We start from the raw sequence: 14,052 nt of genomic DNA, 5'->3' as shown, positions 1-14,052 counted from the left end.
TCAAGATCCTGCGAACAAACCACTTCTGAAATAACCAGATTGACCTCGAGGATGGCAAATAGCAGTACTATGTTAACAGTCCCAAATTTATTCGCAACACAAACATTGAGTTTATTTTGGCATGAACGTTGCAATATTAATTAATACCATACATGTGGTGAATTGTTAAATATTGTATGACAACACTGCATTTATGAAAGTCTATGTACAATATGTTGTATGCAGAAACAAATAATAGCAAACAGCCAAGTTACATGATAAGCAGTAATATAATAATGGTGCAGCAAAGCAGTGTATGTGTATTTACAAAACAGAAATTGTGTACCGTGAATCAAAGTATGCTTCTTATATAATGGATTATAATATGTACATTTTTAAACCTTGTAAATCACTCGATAGCATACACAAAATATAGCAAGTTTACTGAGCAGCAAGAAAACTTTGGTAATTCAAAATCAGAGTCTCAAGGTAATATGCTCATTGTACGACACTGACATAGTTAGATGGCAGCATTCCAGTTTGTCCTGTTCTTTCGACGGTTCCAAACATCCATCCATCATCGATCTTCTGTGCATTGATGATGACATCTCCATCCATGAAAGTTACTTCATCATCATCTTGTGCAGCGTAATCATACATAGCTTGATAAACATGCTGAAATTTAGGGTAGATTTATTTTAAAAATATATACATCTTAAATCGTAAAAATAGTCCCAACTAGATCTGTATTCCAAGTGAATTAATGTTGTGCTTCTAGGAAAGACTTTCTTCTGTAGAATTTTATTGGTATTACACGGCATTTGCTTCCGTGACTTCGTAAATTCATGTTACGCAAAAGGATTGCACGTAATTTAGTGGAAATACATTGGTACAAAAAGTGTACATCATGGCAGCCTAGTTTCACTGAGTCATTTAATTAGTGATTTTCTTGGTTCATAATGAGAATTTGTCACAGCATAGCATTGTTTGAAAACTATATGAACATAGACAATAATAAAATTCACACCATGCCATTTTTGCCAAAGCTAATCAAGCCTCAAAAAGTGAAGTAGCAATATTCCATAACATTCCATGCTAGTACACACTTTCCTAAGTTTAATGTATAGATCCTAAAAAATTTGTTCATCAGGAATATACCCCATCTCCTTTTCTCACGAGTTCTTCAATAACATCTGCTGATTGTTCTGGCTCTTTAGGAGTTGGTTCAACTTTGACTGGTTCGGGCTCGGGGGCTTTTACTGGTTCTTGTTTCTGTACCTGTGGTTGCTGTTTTATCGGGGATGAAGGTGGACTGACATGCACTGGTGCAGGTTCCTGAATAAACTACTCATTAAACAAACATGCAAATTGCAACACACTGACATTAAAGACACACGACAGAGCGTTTATAATAGCACAACGACAATAGTATGTGATGACACATGGTACAATCTTGAGCATCATTTGCCAATGTTCTAAGTGAATCTTTTGGACATTACTTACACTACTACAAAAATCCAAATGAAGATCAAAAATGGAAATATTGAGTATGGTCACAAAGTTTTATGTGATACTTTCATCTTTTCATTGATAATGTGAAACTTGCTAAATGGATAGCACAATTCAGATTTTACTCCTCAAATCACATAGATATTCTCATTTATGCTTCTGACGATCGCAGTTATTATTTTTTTTCTCTTTTCCAATAACCTAATCACATGATAAACAGAAGACAAGCCAAACCATGCAATTACACTATATATGTAACGGAATATGTGTAATACATACCTCTTTCTGTTTGTCCGATACATGCATCTGTTGCATTCTTGATACTGGATCATAATCCAACACTGATCCTGGTGCATGAACAGGTTTGTATGCTTTGCCTAAAAAACAAGCAATCTGTGAGACTATATTCAAATCGATATAAGATTTGATTGCTTTTAAGATATCATATGTTATCCAACTTATTAACCTGCAATATAATCTGTCCATGGAGTCAATTTATTATCCATAGTGTTTGATTTCCAGTTAATATTTTTAACGAAGTCTGCTTCAGTGTCTGTATGGTATGGCCTTGAAATTGCTTCAGTTTTTCTCTGAAATGCTGTTGTTCAGATGAAGGAGAAAACAGAAAGAGAAAGGTTAGAGATAAAGTTTTAGGAAAAAGAAAGAAAAGATAAATAGGAAAGTGAGTTAAGCACCAATTCCATCTTCATATTCTTGTTCTGTTTCGTATTCTGAAGGATCGTAATCGAAAATGCTTCCTGGTTGACGTCTCCACCTCTTTACCGGACCATGACGCACAACATTGCGTTGCGAAAATGCAGGATGTTTTGCAGGTGCAACCTGTGATGTCCTCAGTGTTGTTTGCAATTTTGTGCGATTTTCTGATTTGAAGAGTGAACAGAGGTAGATTTTAAGAAAAGGTAAAAGGTTAAACAGTACATTAGAGAGAAATGAAGAAAGACTGTGACAGAATATGTTGTAAATGTTGAACGAAGCATAATAGTTAAGAAGGTAAAGTTAAGGATTTGACCGCATCAGTATTTTTGTTAAATTTATCCCAGGGGAGAGGAGGGCTGATGAGATACACACACTGAATGGTACTGGAACCCATGGTCGATCATCGTGAACCGCCCTACAATGGTGAATAGTCCAGCAATCTTCTTGCACATATTTATCCCACACAGGATTTAACCCTGTGAATCCTTACAGGATAATCAGAGGTTGCAATGGCAAATTTGTATTTAGCCCAATGTGCCATCGGCCAAGCTGCATTTTGCTGCTCTATATTCCAATCTCATGAAATGTGATATTAGAATAAAAACATACTCTGCTGTTGTTCAGCCACTAATTGCTGTCTTCTTTTTTCCATTTCTTCAGACTTTTCTCTGGTCTTTTTATATTCAACATCACTGGCAATTTTAGCTGCTTGAAGTGCTCTACGCATTTGAGGGTCATCCGTAACTTGTGTTGCTTGTCCTCTGAGTTTACTGCGATCCTCTTGATATTTAATCTGAATTAGATATACAGAAGTTATCTAAAACTTATACATAAATATATTATCCAATTAATGACATAAATCAGATAAAAATAATGGGTTCACATAAAGTAATAAAACACAATGAAAGTACAAAAAACATATTGCAACTAATAAAATGCATGATATGACAATAACACATTTAAATATAAACAATCGAGTACAATAAATGTGGGAAAAATACTGTCAGAGCAAAGCCAATATATATATATATATCATAATAATAGGTATTCATAATACGGTAACCAAAAGTTATACTTGATTTATTTCCATTCTGATTATTCTCGGCCATTGACAAAAAAAAAGTTTGTTAATAAGAGATAGTAGAAATATTGCGAAACCGGATACAGATACCTGATCTAACATATTTTTCCCAATAAAACATAAAAAAATCACAGCAATAACATTACTAGTATAAAAAATATTGTAATAAAAAGCATTGTAATAAAAAGGAAAATAGATAATTGTATTCTGCATTATGAAATAATAATATTTTGCACAATTAGAAAAAGATGAGAAAAGGGAAGAAGAATTAGAAGAAGGAATACCTGACTGAAATTTTCTTTATTTCGTTTAGCAGTTCTAAACTCAGGAGTATCAAGAACATTGATAGATCGACCGATAGAAGAATTATCCTTGTATTTGACCTTTTTAGACAGAAAATGAAGGTGAAGTTGAAGAAGAAGCAAGAATAGAAAGAAAAGAATGAGAGAAATGAATTTGAATCACAATGTATACAGCCATTATCATACACATTATATTATTAAGCTAATAGTCTTTATTTCTTCATCATTGATTTTCTCAATTTCTTTATTTTATGATTTGATCAATCTTGAAATATATGTGATGCCAATACTCTGAAATTTATCAATAATATACTTTGATTCTAAGCAATAAAAGATGAGTAACAAAATATGATGAATATATCATATCATATCAAAATCGACTATAAGAAGTGTCCGGATAAAAAATTTTAATTGATGATATTAAGTTGCTCTAAAACAGGGCTGACACCCTTTTTTTATTTAATAAATGGGTCAATATTATATTTTACATCATATATTATTACAAAAAAGAGAAATTTGGGTCATAGATATTCCATCAATGGCTGTAATCAATGAGAAAATTGAATCCATTCTGCAAGTCTTATAATCCTGGGTTGGAATTGTGAAGTTTTATGCTGTATACTTACTGCACTGGGGTATGTTTGTGACTTAATGGGTTACCAAAAAAACGTGGTTGGTCAGTTGTGCAATAATTTGTGACTTAATGGGTTACCAAAAAAACATGGTAGGTCAGTGTGCTAGCTGTTTCAAAAGTAATTATTATTCATTTTTTCAGAATATCTATAATAAACAATGCTAGTTTTTTTTTAACATACTGTGCTAAAGTTCTTTGTATTTTGTTTAATTCTTCTCCATTCTGGTGTATCAAGGATTGGAGCGGAGTAATTTGATCTGTGCTCTTCTGCATCAGACTTGTAAGCATTCTGAAATGATTTTGGATGTTATATTAGAAAAACAGTTTGATAAAAAATAAAAGTTTTTTTGCATGAGGAAACTTTACCTGTGACATCATTTTCTGTGTTTCACATACTCTTTCCATCTCTGGAGTAAATGTCATTGAGTGTGCTTTACCACGTATGTTGTTATGATAATCAGCTTTGTATTTATTCTGTTGAAACCAGAAAAGATTATTAAAAGCTATTGTGCTAACGTCGATTATCATTAGTCAGCTATTTGAATGTTTAAAATGCTGAAAACATTATTCAGTGCAGTACTTACATCGCTGATGAGTTGTGACGCCTGCTGGGCATGTAGTATATGAGGTGCATCCATTACTGCAGTGGGTCGTCCTCTCATATTTTCTTGATATTGAGATTTGTAATTAATCTGAATGAAGAGGAAATTTTGCTTCTGTTATTTTATTGTTTTGCTTTCAGTGTTATTTAAATATCGTATGCACTTTTTTATGCCATACTGTGAAATAGCAAATCAGTGCTCAGAAAAAAACAGAATAATTTGAAATGTATATGCTAAATTAAGTTATGAAGCTTACATCGCTCTTTATTGCTTCAGCTCTTCTGATGTGATCCATACTGGGTGTATTGACCATGTCCATATTCATGCCACGACCTTTAATATTTTGTTCATAATCACTCTTGTATTTTCGATTATCAAGAATTTCTGCTGCCCTCTTATGGTGGAGTTGGCTAGGGGTGACCTCCATAGATGCTCCTGTGCCACGAGCATTGATCTCTTGAGCACTTTTCTTGTAATCAATCTGTAAATATCAATTTGTTGTTTTACTACCTAATTCAATTTTAAAACAACAGACAAATGAAAAGAATTTTACATTGTCTACAAGCTTTTGAGCTTCCTTAAAATGTCCATGAGCAGGAGAGTCTTCAGATTGCCATCCTTTGCCTTTGGACTTGTCATAGTTTCTCCTGTATCGCAGCTGTAAATTAATGAAAATATCATATAAATGAATATTGAATCAGTTCAATGATACTATAGTAAATTAGACAATTTTACCTCGCTCTGAAGTATGTTTGCTTCTTCTGCATGAACGATACCAGGATTGTCAGCAACAAATGTATATCCTTTTCCAACCATGTCTCTGTGGCGACGCTTGTACTCATACTATAAACATAATAGTTTGTTATGAAACCATTCCAGGTATCATAGAACTAAGGCTGTGAGGCGGGAAAAATTTAAAAATCTGAATCGAAACTTCAGATTAAAAAAAATTTTGGCACAGACTGCCGAGAAAATCGAATTTTGATAACGAAACTTTGGCAGATGAAAATACCCTTTTTCAGTAAATTTGTATAAATCTTTAGTAAACTTAATACTTTTTGAGTTTTTGTGAAAAAATTTTGATTTTTATTATTACCACTTGAAGTCTAAATTCCGACTCGAATATGACTATGAGTTTGAAAATATGACTTCAAGGAAAACACGCCACACCTCTGAGGCCCTTCATCATCTTGTGCTTAAACTACTGTATTGATATTTTTAAAATGAATAAACTTACATCACTGACAACATCTTTAATATTGGTTGCATGTACAAGGTCTGGTCTATCAGTAACAACAGTGAAACCTTTGCCGACATTGTCTTTGTAGTTCTTCCTATATTTGTACTGTGAAAGTTGTAAAATTCAATATTAATGTGTTTCAGACAGGTTTGCTTATTTCTACAATAATAAATTTATGAATCATCACTTACGTCACTCTGCACTTTTCCAATGCTTTCAACATGTCTTTGAGTTGGTGTATCTTGAGTGAAACGCCATCCCTTTCCTTTTAAGTCGTTGTTGTAAACTTCCTTATATTTCAGCTGCATAATATCAAAAAAAAAAATACATTTACTCAATGTGAATTTTAGAAAAATTTAAGATGTGAAGAAAAATTTGTATCAGAATCAATGGGAAAAAAAATTAGTGCCTTCCATAAACAGAAATTTTAAACAAAAAACTTACGTCACTTTGTAATTTATTAGCATTCATGACATGCTTCATATGTGGGGTCTGGAGCAATGCAATATCTTTTCCTTGAACCTTTTGCTTATAGTGAAGCTGCAATAAATAATAATTTGATGAACTTATTTTGCTTGTCGAAAAATAATGTTTGATATGGAAATCACAAGTTGTTCACAGAAGTTATAAATATCATTAGCTGTATCATTCTATGATGTATTACTCACATTACTCTGCATTTTAGCAGTATCCAATGCATGTTTCACTTCAGGTGTTTCTTCAAGTACTGTAAAATCACTATGCTCTTTGGCTTCTCTTTTATATTCCGTCTAAAAGTATTATTTGTAAAAGAGAACTAAGAAAATGATCATTTGTTTTTGATATATTTATTTTTATTTTACTACTGACGCTAATCTAAGCAGAACAACAATGAAAAATATCAGTTAATCAATGGTTTGTTGTGACTGATGTTTGATGGTCTTCGTTACATTTCTTATTATTCGGCAAGTTGGCAAGAAAAATAACTTACATTGCTGATATTTTTTTGTACTTTCTTATTATGTTCCATGTCTGGTGCATCAGCCAGAAAAGTGTATCCATCTTTTTTCATTTTTTTGATATCTTTTTTGTATGCAACCTGAATAATATTTGAATAAAAGAACGTTTATATAAATCCTAAAATTATAATTTTTGTAATAAAAAATGTTTAACTTACATCACTTAGTTGTTTATTAACTTGTTGATCATGAGCAATCTTTGGATCATTCTTCAGCACTGTGTAGTGGCCTTTTGACTTTTCATGATCTTCTTTGTATTTATTCTGAATCAAACATACAATACTCACAAACATGTGTGTATAAGGATATACTCGTAATTTGCATCTCAATAAATCTAATTCTTGATATCACTAAGACCTGAAAAAGGCAGTTTGCAAAACCCATTCCCATTTATACTTTATACAATATATAGGCTACATTGCTGGATTAACCATTAGGCAAAACGAGCACAAACTTAGGGAACCAGGTAAAAGTGGGCACCACATAAATTTCCATAGAGGATTTTTTAATGATGCCTCAGTGTTTAATTGAAAAATTCGAATGGTCAGTCGACACAGATCTTAATATTTGCCCGGTTGAAATAAAGTTCTCAAGTATCATCTTAAACCACTCTATCAATGTTTGTATGAGAACTGTTTTCAAAAAATCATGCAAATTAGTCGCAACTTAGCCCTCAATTAGCAATGAATACTGAAACCTACTTACCTCTTTAATTTCAGATAACACATAACACAAGTTTCATTATAATTATTTTACATAGGGTACCAAAATCTTAAGTACTTAGAGATTTTAAAAGGCACGACCCGGCCCTGAATATATATATATATTTGTATTGAAATAATTGCATATTCAGGATACTTACTTTGCTAACAAGACTTGACACCTTTGTTGCATGTTGCATTTCAGGTGTTGCAGCCAGAGCAGTGAATTTCTTTAGTTCATCCCTGTATTGTGTCTGTGGAAAATAGATAAGTCAACGTTTTGAATATGGCAACTTCTGCCCATTCTAAAAAATTAGAATAGTACATTTCTACCAGAAATATATCATATTCATAGCAGTGTTAGGTAGAAGTACCTAAACCCTGAGTTGCCACTCAGGTTGAGTCATCTGAATCTTGAGTCAAGTACAAAATCAAGTTAATTTTGATTACGAGTTGATTCCCTTGGAGTCTTTGATAAATGGTGAAAGAAGTCCAACTCAAGTCGAGTCAATGACTCGGGCCTCCCCAAAACTGATTCATAGTATTTTAATATATAGAACTACTTAAAAATATCAAGTGCATTCATTACCTCACTCATTTCATCTTTCAGTTTTCGAAGTCTTTCATACTCTGGTGTATCAGTTGTGATGTGATATTTACCTTTCAGTTTTTGAGCTTGCTTCTTGTATTGGTTCTGAAGTTACAAAAACGTTAATGCACACTTTTTACATACCGGTAGTTTTGATGTAAAATAAAAATTAAATGTTTTGTTTTCAGTACATAAGTTGCAACAACAATGATGTTGGCTGCGAAAAGTATCTGACACAAATTCATGTTTGCACATTTTACCATTATTTAACTTTTTGTATCAGACTTCAGTAGTACTTCAAAAATGCTTTTAATTTCAAATTATTCCTTTCCCTTATGAAGAATACTAAATAACTGTAGATTTCAAAATAATCAATGCAGGAAAAATAAATTGGAGTGAGAGCTGATCTTTCTAATATCAAAAATTTAACAAAAACTCATGGGGATTTCCAATATCAGCTATCCTTTTTTTGACAAAAGCAGAACACTATTAGTTAATGATAATACTTACATCACTAGCAAGCTCATTTGCTTTGATAGCATGATCAATAGACATTTCTGAAGGCAGACACCAACAAATTCCTATGTCTTTCATGTATTGTTCTTTGTATTTTACATCACTGATTTTGTCTCGAACCTGTAAGATAGTAATTGATAATTAATTACAAAGTATTTTTTTTTATTTAAAATAAACATATTACTAAGTATTCACAAATACTAACCTCCAATGCATGCTTTATAAAGCGATCATCACCCTCTCGCATTCTGTACTTTTGATGCAAATCTTTGTCCTTGGCTTTATATTTTGTCTGAAAGTGCATATGGTTTTTGTTATTTGTTATCTATTTGTTTGACAGCTTCAAGTGTCTTTAGAAACTTTGGTCTATGCCGTCATTCCGAACCTATTCTTAAATGATGAACCAAAGTTGAAACAATTCAAAAAGGTATATAAATTAAATAATATGAAAAATTCAGGTATACAGACATTACTTGAATTTCGATCGTCACTGAATGAACAAATTCCGACATTTTGTCTAAATTTAATATATTTTGTAAACCTTTTTATGAAGTTGACCTATCTTGTTTATGTAACCTAGATTAATAGCATATGATTTCCAACAGACACATTTATGTTAGAGAAATGTAGAGCCCAGCCGATGTTTGCAAGATGATATATTTATCAGACGTTTCTAATTTCTATACTGAAAAATATATGCTAGTGTCCATATCATTAATGCCCTGATGAAGTTTATATGTATAGAAATTCAAAATGTCAGCAAATTGAATCGGTTGGCAACACTGGTCATGCTCTATATAACATTCTAGATTGATGTCTACCAAAAATACAAAAAATTGATAGCGAATTTTGGCTAACTATGAAATTACATGAAAACCAAATATGCGAAAAGTATTGTAGTTTTGATAAAGCCAATAAATTACTGTTTTTGAAAATATCAATGCAACAAATAAGCATTGATCTTTTATGGTGAATATCTGCAACCCATATTATTACTCTCTCCGTAGTGTTAAATAAATATATATGTTATTGTTAATCTTACCTCACTGACATTATCCATAACTTCTTTGGCTTTGGTGAGCCATGGTGTTTCAGCAGATGGATGGATATGTTGCAATTCTTTCTTCGCACTAGATTTGTAGCTAATCTATATTAACGCAGAAAAATAAAATAAAAAAAGAATTGCAAATTAAATAAAATTCAAAAAATTGACGTAAAATCATAAAACTATGTACTGACATCACTAGCCAATCTTCCCATATCTTTTGCATGTTTAGTGTCTCTTGTTTCTTGTAGCTTGCTGTAAGCCCATGGTTGATGTTTAATTTCCTCGCCTGTCAAAAGAATCGAATGCGTTATAAAAGCAGATCTTTTTTAATTAAACAACCACTACAGAGTTGAAGAGCGAAACATGGTTAAAATTATTCAAAATCATGGAGCTATATGCTAGATTTTTTACATTGTATAGAGCAGTGGTTCTTAAACTGGGGGGCGCGCCCCCCTTGGGGGGCGCAAGATGATATCAGGGGGGGCGCGAGAGGTCACAAAATGGAATCAGAAATTTCCAAGCAACGGCTCCTAAAAACGATCTCCGCGTTGTGTTAAAAATGCCGGCTTTTTCACATTATAATAAATTTTTCTGTCTCGTAATATTCAATCTATGTTAACAACAAGAATTCAAAATTTCTCTCTATTTTAATTATTTTGTGTCCAAGGTAACCCCGAAATTCCGCGATACGGTTCCTGCATGGGTCAGTCGTTGAGATTACGCCACTCGTTAGAAGAGCCGACTTTTTCAATGGATATGTAATGGTTTTTGTGATGGTTGAATAAAATATTAGATCCATGACCGATATACATATTTAAAATGGTTGCTTTATTTATTTAATTGTAAATAATTAACTTGCGATTGCTTTAATAAAACAAAAGCACCCCTACCCCAAAATACCACGGCAATCCGCAGAAATAAAAATGTGTTGTAAACTGCCAGATTACATTTGGTTTTGATTCATATTCGCTGCAACTCTTACTCTGCGCCATTGCAATGCTGCTACATGATTAATTTTCAAATATCATTGTTAGAGAAATTCCCAAGTTTGTGATAAATCCCACGGAGAAAAATTCATTTCAAGTCGGTAGTTTTAGAACATTACAGGTGTGCCGCAGGCACAAAGAATTTATGAGGTTTGCAACGTCTAAGAAAGTGTTTTTAATCTGTCGCGGCTGACGAAAACAATCGGATATTTAAACAAAATGCAATCGCAAACGTCATGCTACTTTATTTTTCAGCGGTCAAGGTCGGGGAATCGTCCGCATGCATAATACCTTTTGGAACTTCTTTTCTTTTTGCTAATAATGTACATATATTCATTTACACTCCTCCTTTCTGTAAACTGTATTTTTGAACCTGGTGGTTGTCCAAGGGTATTGGAAGTGAATTTTGGAGACGTTAGGCAAGCCAAGAAGTCTGTTATTATTGTGTGTTTTAAACACACAGATCAACCAGCCCATCACAAAAGCAGATTTTCAAAGAAAAAAGGGGGGGCGCGAAGTTTATAAAATTATTCAAAGGGGGGCGCGACTCGAAAAGTTTAAGAACCACTGGTATAGAGACTTAGGGCCACCCTGTACCATGACAACCACGGATTAATTATCACTACCTTTTTCTTTGTAGTCCTTGTCACTGGCAAGAGTTGTGGCATATCTTTGTTGTTGAATAGTTGGTGTACCTTCAGCTGGTATCATATATTCAGTAGCCATCTTTTGTTTGGCATCTTTTCTGTACGCTTGCTATAAACAAGATTCATATTTTTAGTGTCAACTATATTATATAATTTGCAAAAAGAGAACATAAAAATCTACCGTAATTTCATTCACAAAATTGCATCACTTTAATGTTATCAAACTTTATATTGTAAACTGAATATCTTGATCATATATATGTAAGGCAAATAATAAAGTCACGCATACATAGAACGAACAGTTTTTTGTATTTTTTGTTTTCTACATCTTACGGTATATGTCACCCTGCACAGCAGTGGTAACTACGAAACATTGAAAGAAAAGATAGTAAATGTGAAATTGATTATTATACACACCTCACTAGTAAGAGCCTGTGATTCCTTTGCATTTATTATTGCTGGAGTATCAGCGACAATAGTGTACTGATTTCTTATTTTGTCACCCTCTTCCTTGTATGTGATGTCACTGAGATAATTAGCTGCTTCTTTTAATCTCTGGAACTCAGGTGTGTCAGGAACCAAAATATAATGTTGGAGATCTTTGCGAGCCTTGTCTTTGTAGTTTTTCTGAATAAACGAGATTCAAATCAATGAGCAGTTAAGAGGAATGTTTTACACAGGGTTTACAAATATCGCTGTTACTGTAAATGATCATTTAGTTGAAAGAGTAAGAAGATACCTGACTGGTTTAAGGACACTCAGAAATATACATTCATTGGTAGGCCCTGGTTGGGTTGATATAAATTAGTTAGAACGCTGACGAAGAAATGCAAGCTTCAAAGTTTTATACAATGTTTGTAAAAGTTATCCTTACGTTACTGATAAGTTTTGAGTTGCGCAACACTTGTTGAAGTTCTGGGTGATCTGGAACCGGAATAAGATTTCCTCTGAAATATTCTTCAAAGTCTTCATGGTATCTTAAATGAAATAGATATCATGAAAATATGTGTTAATTTAAAAAACTCTTTAAATATACTATTAACCAATAAATTCAATAAATATTTACTTCTGATCACTGATGTTTTCAGTAACTTTTTTGATGTGAGCGTTAAACTTGTCAGGCTGATATCGACTCTTGAGGTCAAATGGTTTCTTGCCGTATTTTATCTGTAAAATGAATCATCATATAAAATTAATATCAAATAACGTATGTGGATACCTTGAATATTATTGTTAACACACTGCTTACATTGCTGACATAGTCTTGTGCTTGTTGAAACGACGTCAACCATGGTGTGTCTTCCGTTTGTATGACTTTTCCTCTTGATACAATCAAGTCTTGTTTATATTTTGTCTGTTGAATTAAAAAATGAGAAATATTTATTTTTATGAAAAAGGAAATTTAAAATATGAAATATTCGTAATTTATATTTTTCATAAAACTTACATCACTGAATTGATCAGGCAAATGCTTAAGGTGGTTCATCTCAAATGAATCTGGCACATTGTATGGTTGTCCTTTTTCTTTTTCATACTGATCTTTGTATGCATTCTGTTGATAAAAATCAGAGTTAGATACTAAACTGTTTTGAAAAGCACACAGCATTCAGTACTATGTAATGAAAACTCACAATGCTTGCCAATTTGTTGGCTTTCTTGGCATTCATCATTTGTGGAGTAGTTACATCAAGATGGTATTTGTCTTTAATTTCATTGCTTTTAGCCTTGTATTTGTTTTCACTAACAAGTCTTTGCATCTTCTTTGAATGAAGCAGTAGAGGCAAGTCATCTAAGCTACGTAAGGTAATTCCTTTACCTCTTTGTTGCTCATAATCTTTCTTATAGATCAACTGTAAAAGAAAAGTAAATTATTATGAAAAGTGATGTGAACTAGAGAATGAAAAATTGTGGTTCTCTTTACTTACATCAGACAACAAAGCATCGGCTTCCTTTGCATGCACCAAGCTGGGAGTATCAACTGGAATATGAATATTTCCTCTTTCTTTTTCTGCCTTGCTTTTATAGATATTCTGAACAAAAAAAACAATTATTTACCATAAATTATCATTAATCATCAAGTATAATTAAAACCCAAACTCTACTCACATCACTGAGAAGTTCACTGGCTTTCTTTTGTGACTCATATTGTGGAGTTAAAAAGTATGGAAAATATATAATGGTCTTGTCATTTTCGTATTCAGCTCTGTACTTGAATCTGCTTAGCAAGTCCCGGACCTGTGGAAATAAATTGTGCGTCATATTAGATAAAATGATGGAATTATTACTTGTGTTGAATTTCTAATATAAAAATTCTTACTCATACCTTCTGAGTATGTTTCATTGAAGGTGTTTCATTGATATGATGGAAGTATCCTTTGTATTGTTCAATAGCTTCATCTGCTTGTTTGCCATATTTGAGCTATAATAGGAAGATTATTGTTTACATACTAATAAATTCTTATAAAACATTTCATAAAAAAAAAGATTTTTTAAATTTCACAGA

The 14,052-nt window shown here is 32.6% G+C and overlaps 1 protein-coding gene across 8 annotated transcripts in view; it reads right to left on the bottom strand.

The window, feature by feature from the left end:
- Positions 1-68: 68 nt before the first annotated feature.
- Positions 69-14,052, bottom strand: part of LOC120341950 (uncharacterized) — a 50,269-nt gene continuing 36,285 nt past the window's right edge. Inside the window, exons 114-148 of one of the 8 annotated variants that reach the window (XM_078110383.1) lie at positions 13,873-13,968; positions 13,656-13,784; positions 13,475-13,579; positions 13,181-13,399; positions 12,997-13,101; positions 12,799-12,903; positions 12,616-12,716; positions 12,424-12,526; positions 11,967-12,176; positions 11,529-11,658; positions 10,108-10,202; positions 9,911-10,015; positions 9,074-9,160; positions 8,863-8,988; positions 8,353-8,457; positions 7,925-8,017; positions 7,221-7,325; positions 7,035-7,142; positions 6,733-6,834; positions 6,509-6,604; positions 6,256-6,366; positions 6,062-6,169; positions 5,560-5,667; positions 5,378-5,482; positions 5,081-5,305; positions 4,807-4,914; positions 4,589-4,696; positions 4,404-4,511; positions 3,571-3,669; positions 2,815-2,998; positions 2,184-2,369; positions 1,955-2,086; positions 1,768-1,865; positions 1,138-1,323; positions 69-654 (exon numbers count right to left, since the gene is read on the bottom strand). In XM_078110383.1, the coding sequence (XP_077966509.1) occupies positions 478-654; positions 1,138-1,323; positions 1,768-1,865; positions 1,955-2,086; positions 2,184-2,369; positions 2,815-2,998; positions 3,571-3,669; positions 4,404-4,511; positions 4,589-4,696; positions 4,807-4,914; positions 5,081-5,305; positions 5,378-5,482; positions 5,560-5,667; positions 6,062-6,169; positions 6,256-6,366; positions 6,509-6,604; positions 6,733-6,834; positions 7,035-7,142; positions 7,221-7,325; positions 7,925-8,017; positions 8,353-8,457; positions 8,863-8,988; positions 9,074-9,160; positions 9,911-10,015; positions 10,108-10,202; positions 11,529-11,658; positions 11,967-12,176; positions 12,424-12,526; positions 12,616-12,716; positions 12,799-12,903; positions 12,997-13,101; positions 13,181-13,399; positions 13,475-13,579; positions 13,656-13,784; positions 13,873-13,968 (4,368 nt within the window). In that variant the 3' untranslated portion in view covers positions 69-477. The other 7 variants (XM_039410557.2, XM_039410561.2, XM_078110384.1 and 4 more) reach the window with 7 other exon arrangements.

Source organism: Styela clava, chromosome 3, assembly GCF_964204865.1.
Source record: "Styela clava chromosome 3, kaStyClav1.hap1.2, whole genome shotgun sequence".
Taxonomy (NCBI): Eukaryota; Metazoa; Chordata; class Ascidiacea; order Stolidobranchia; family Styelidae; genus Styela; species Styela clava.
This window is presented reverse-complemented; position numbering and strand designations above follow the sequence as displayed.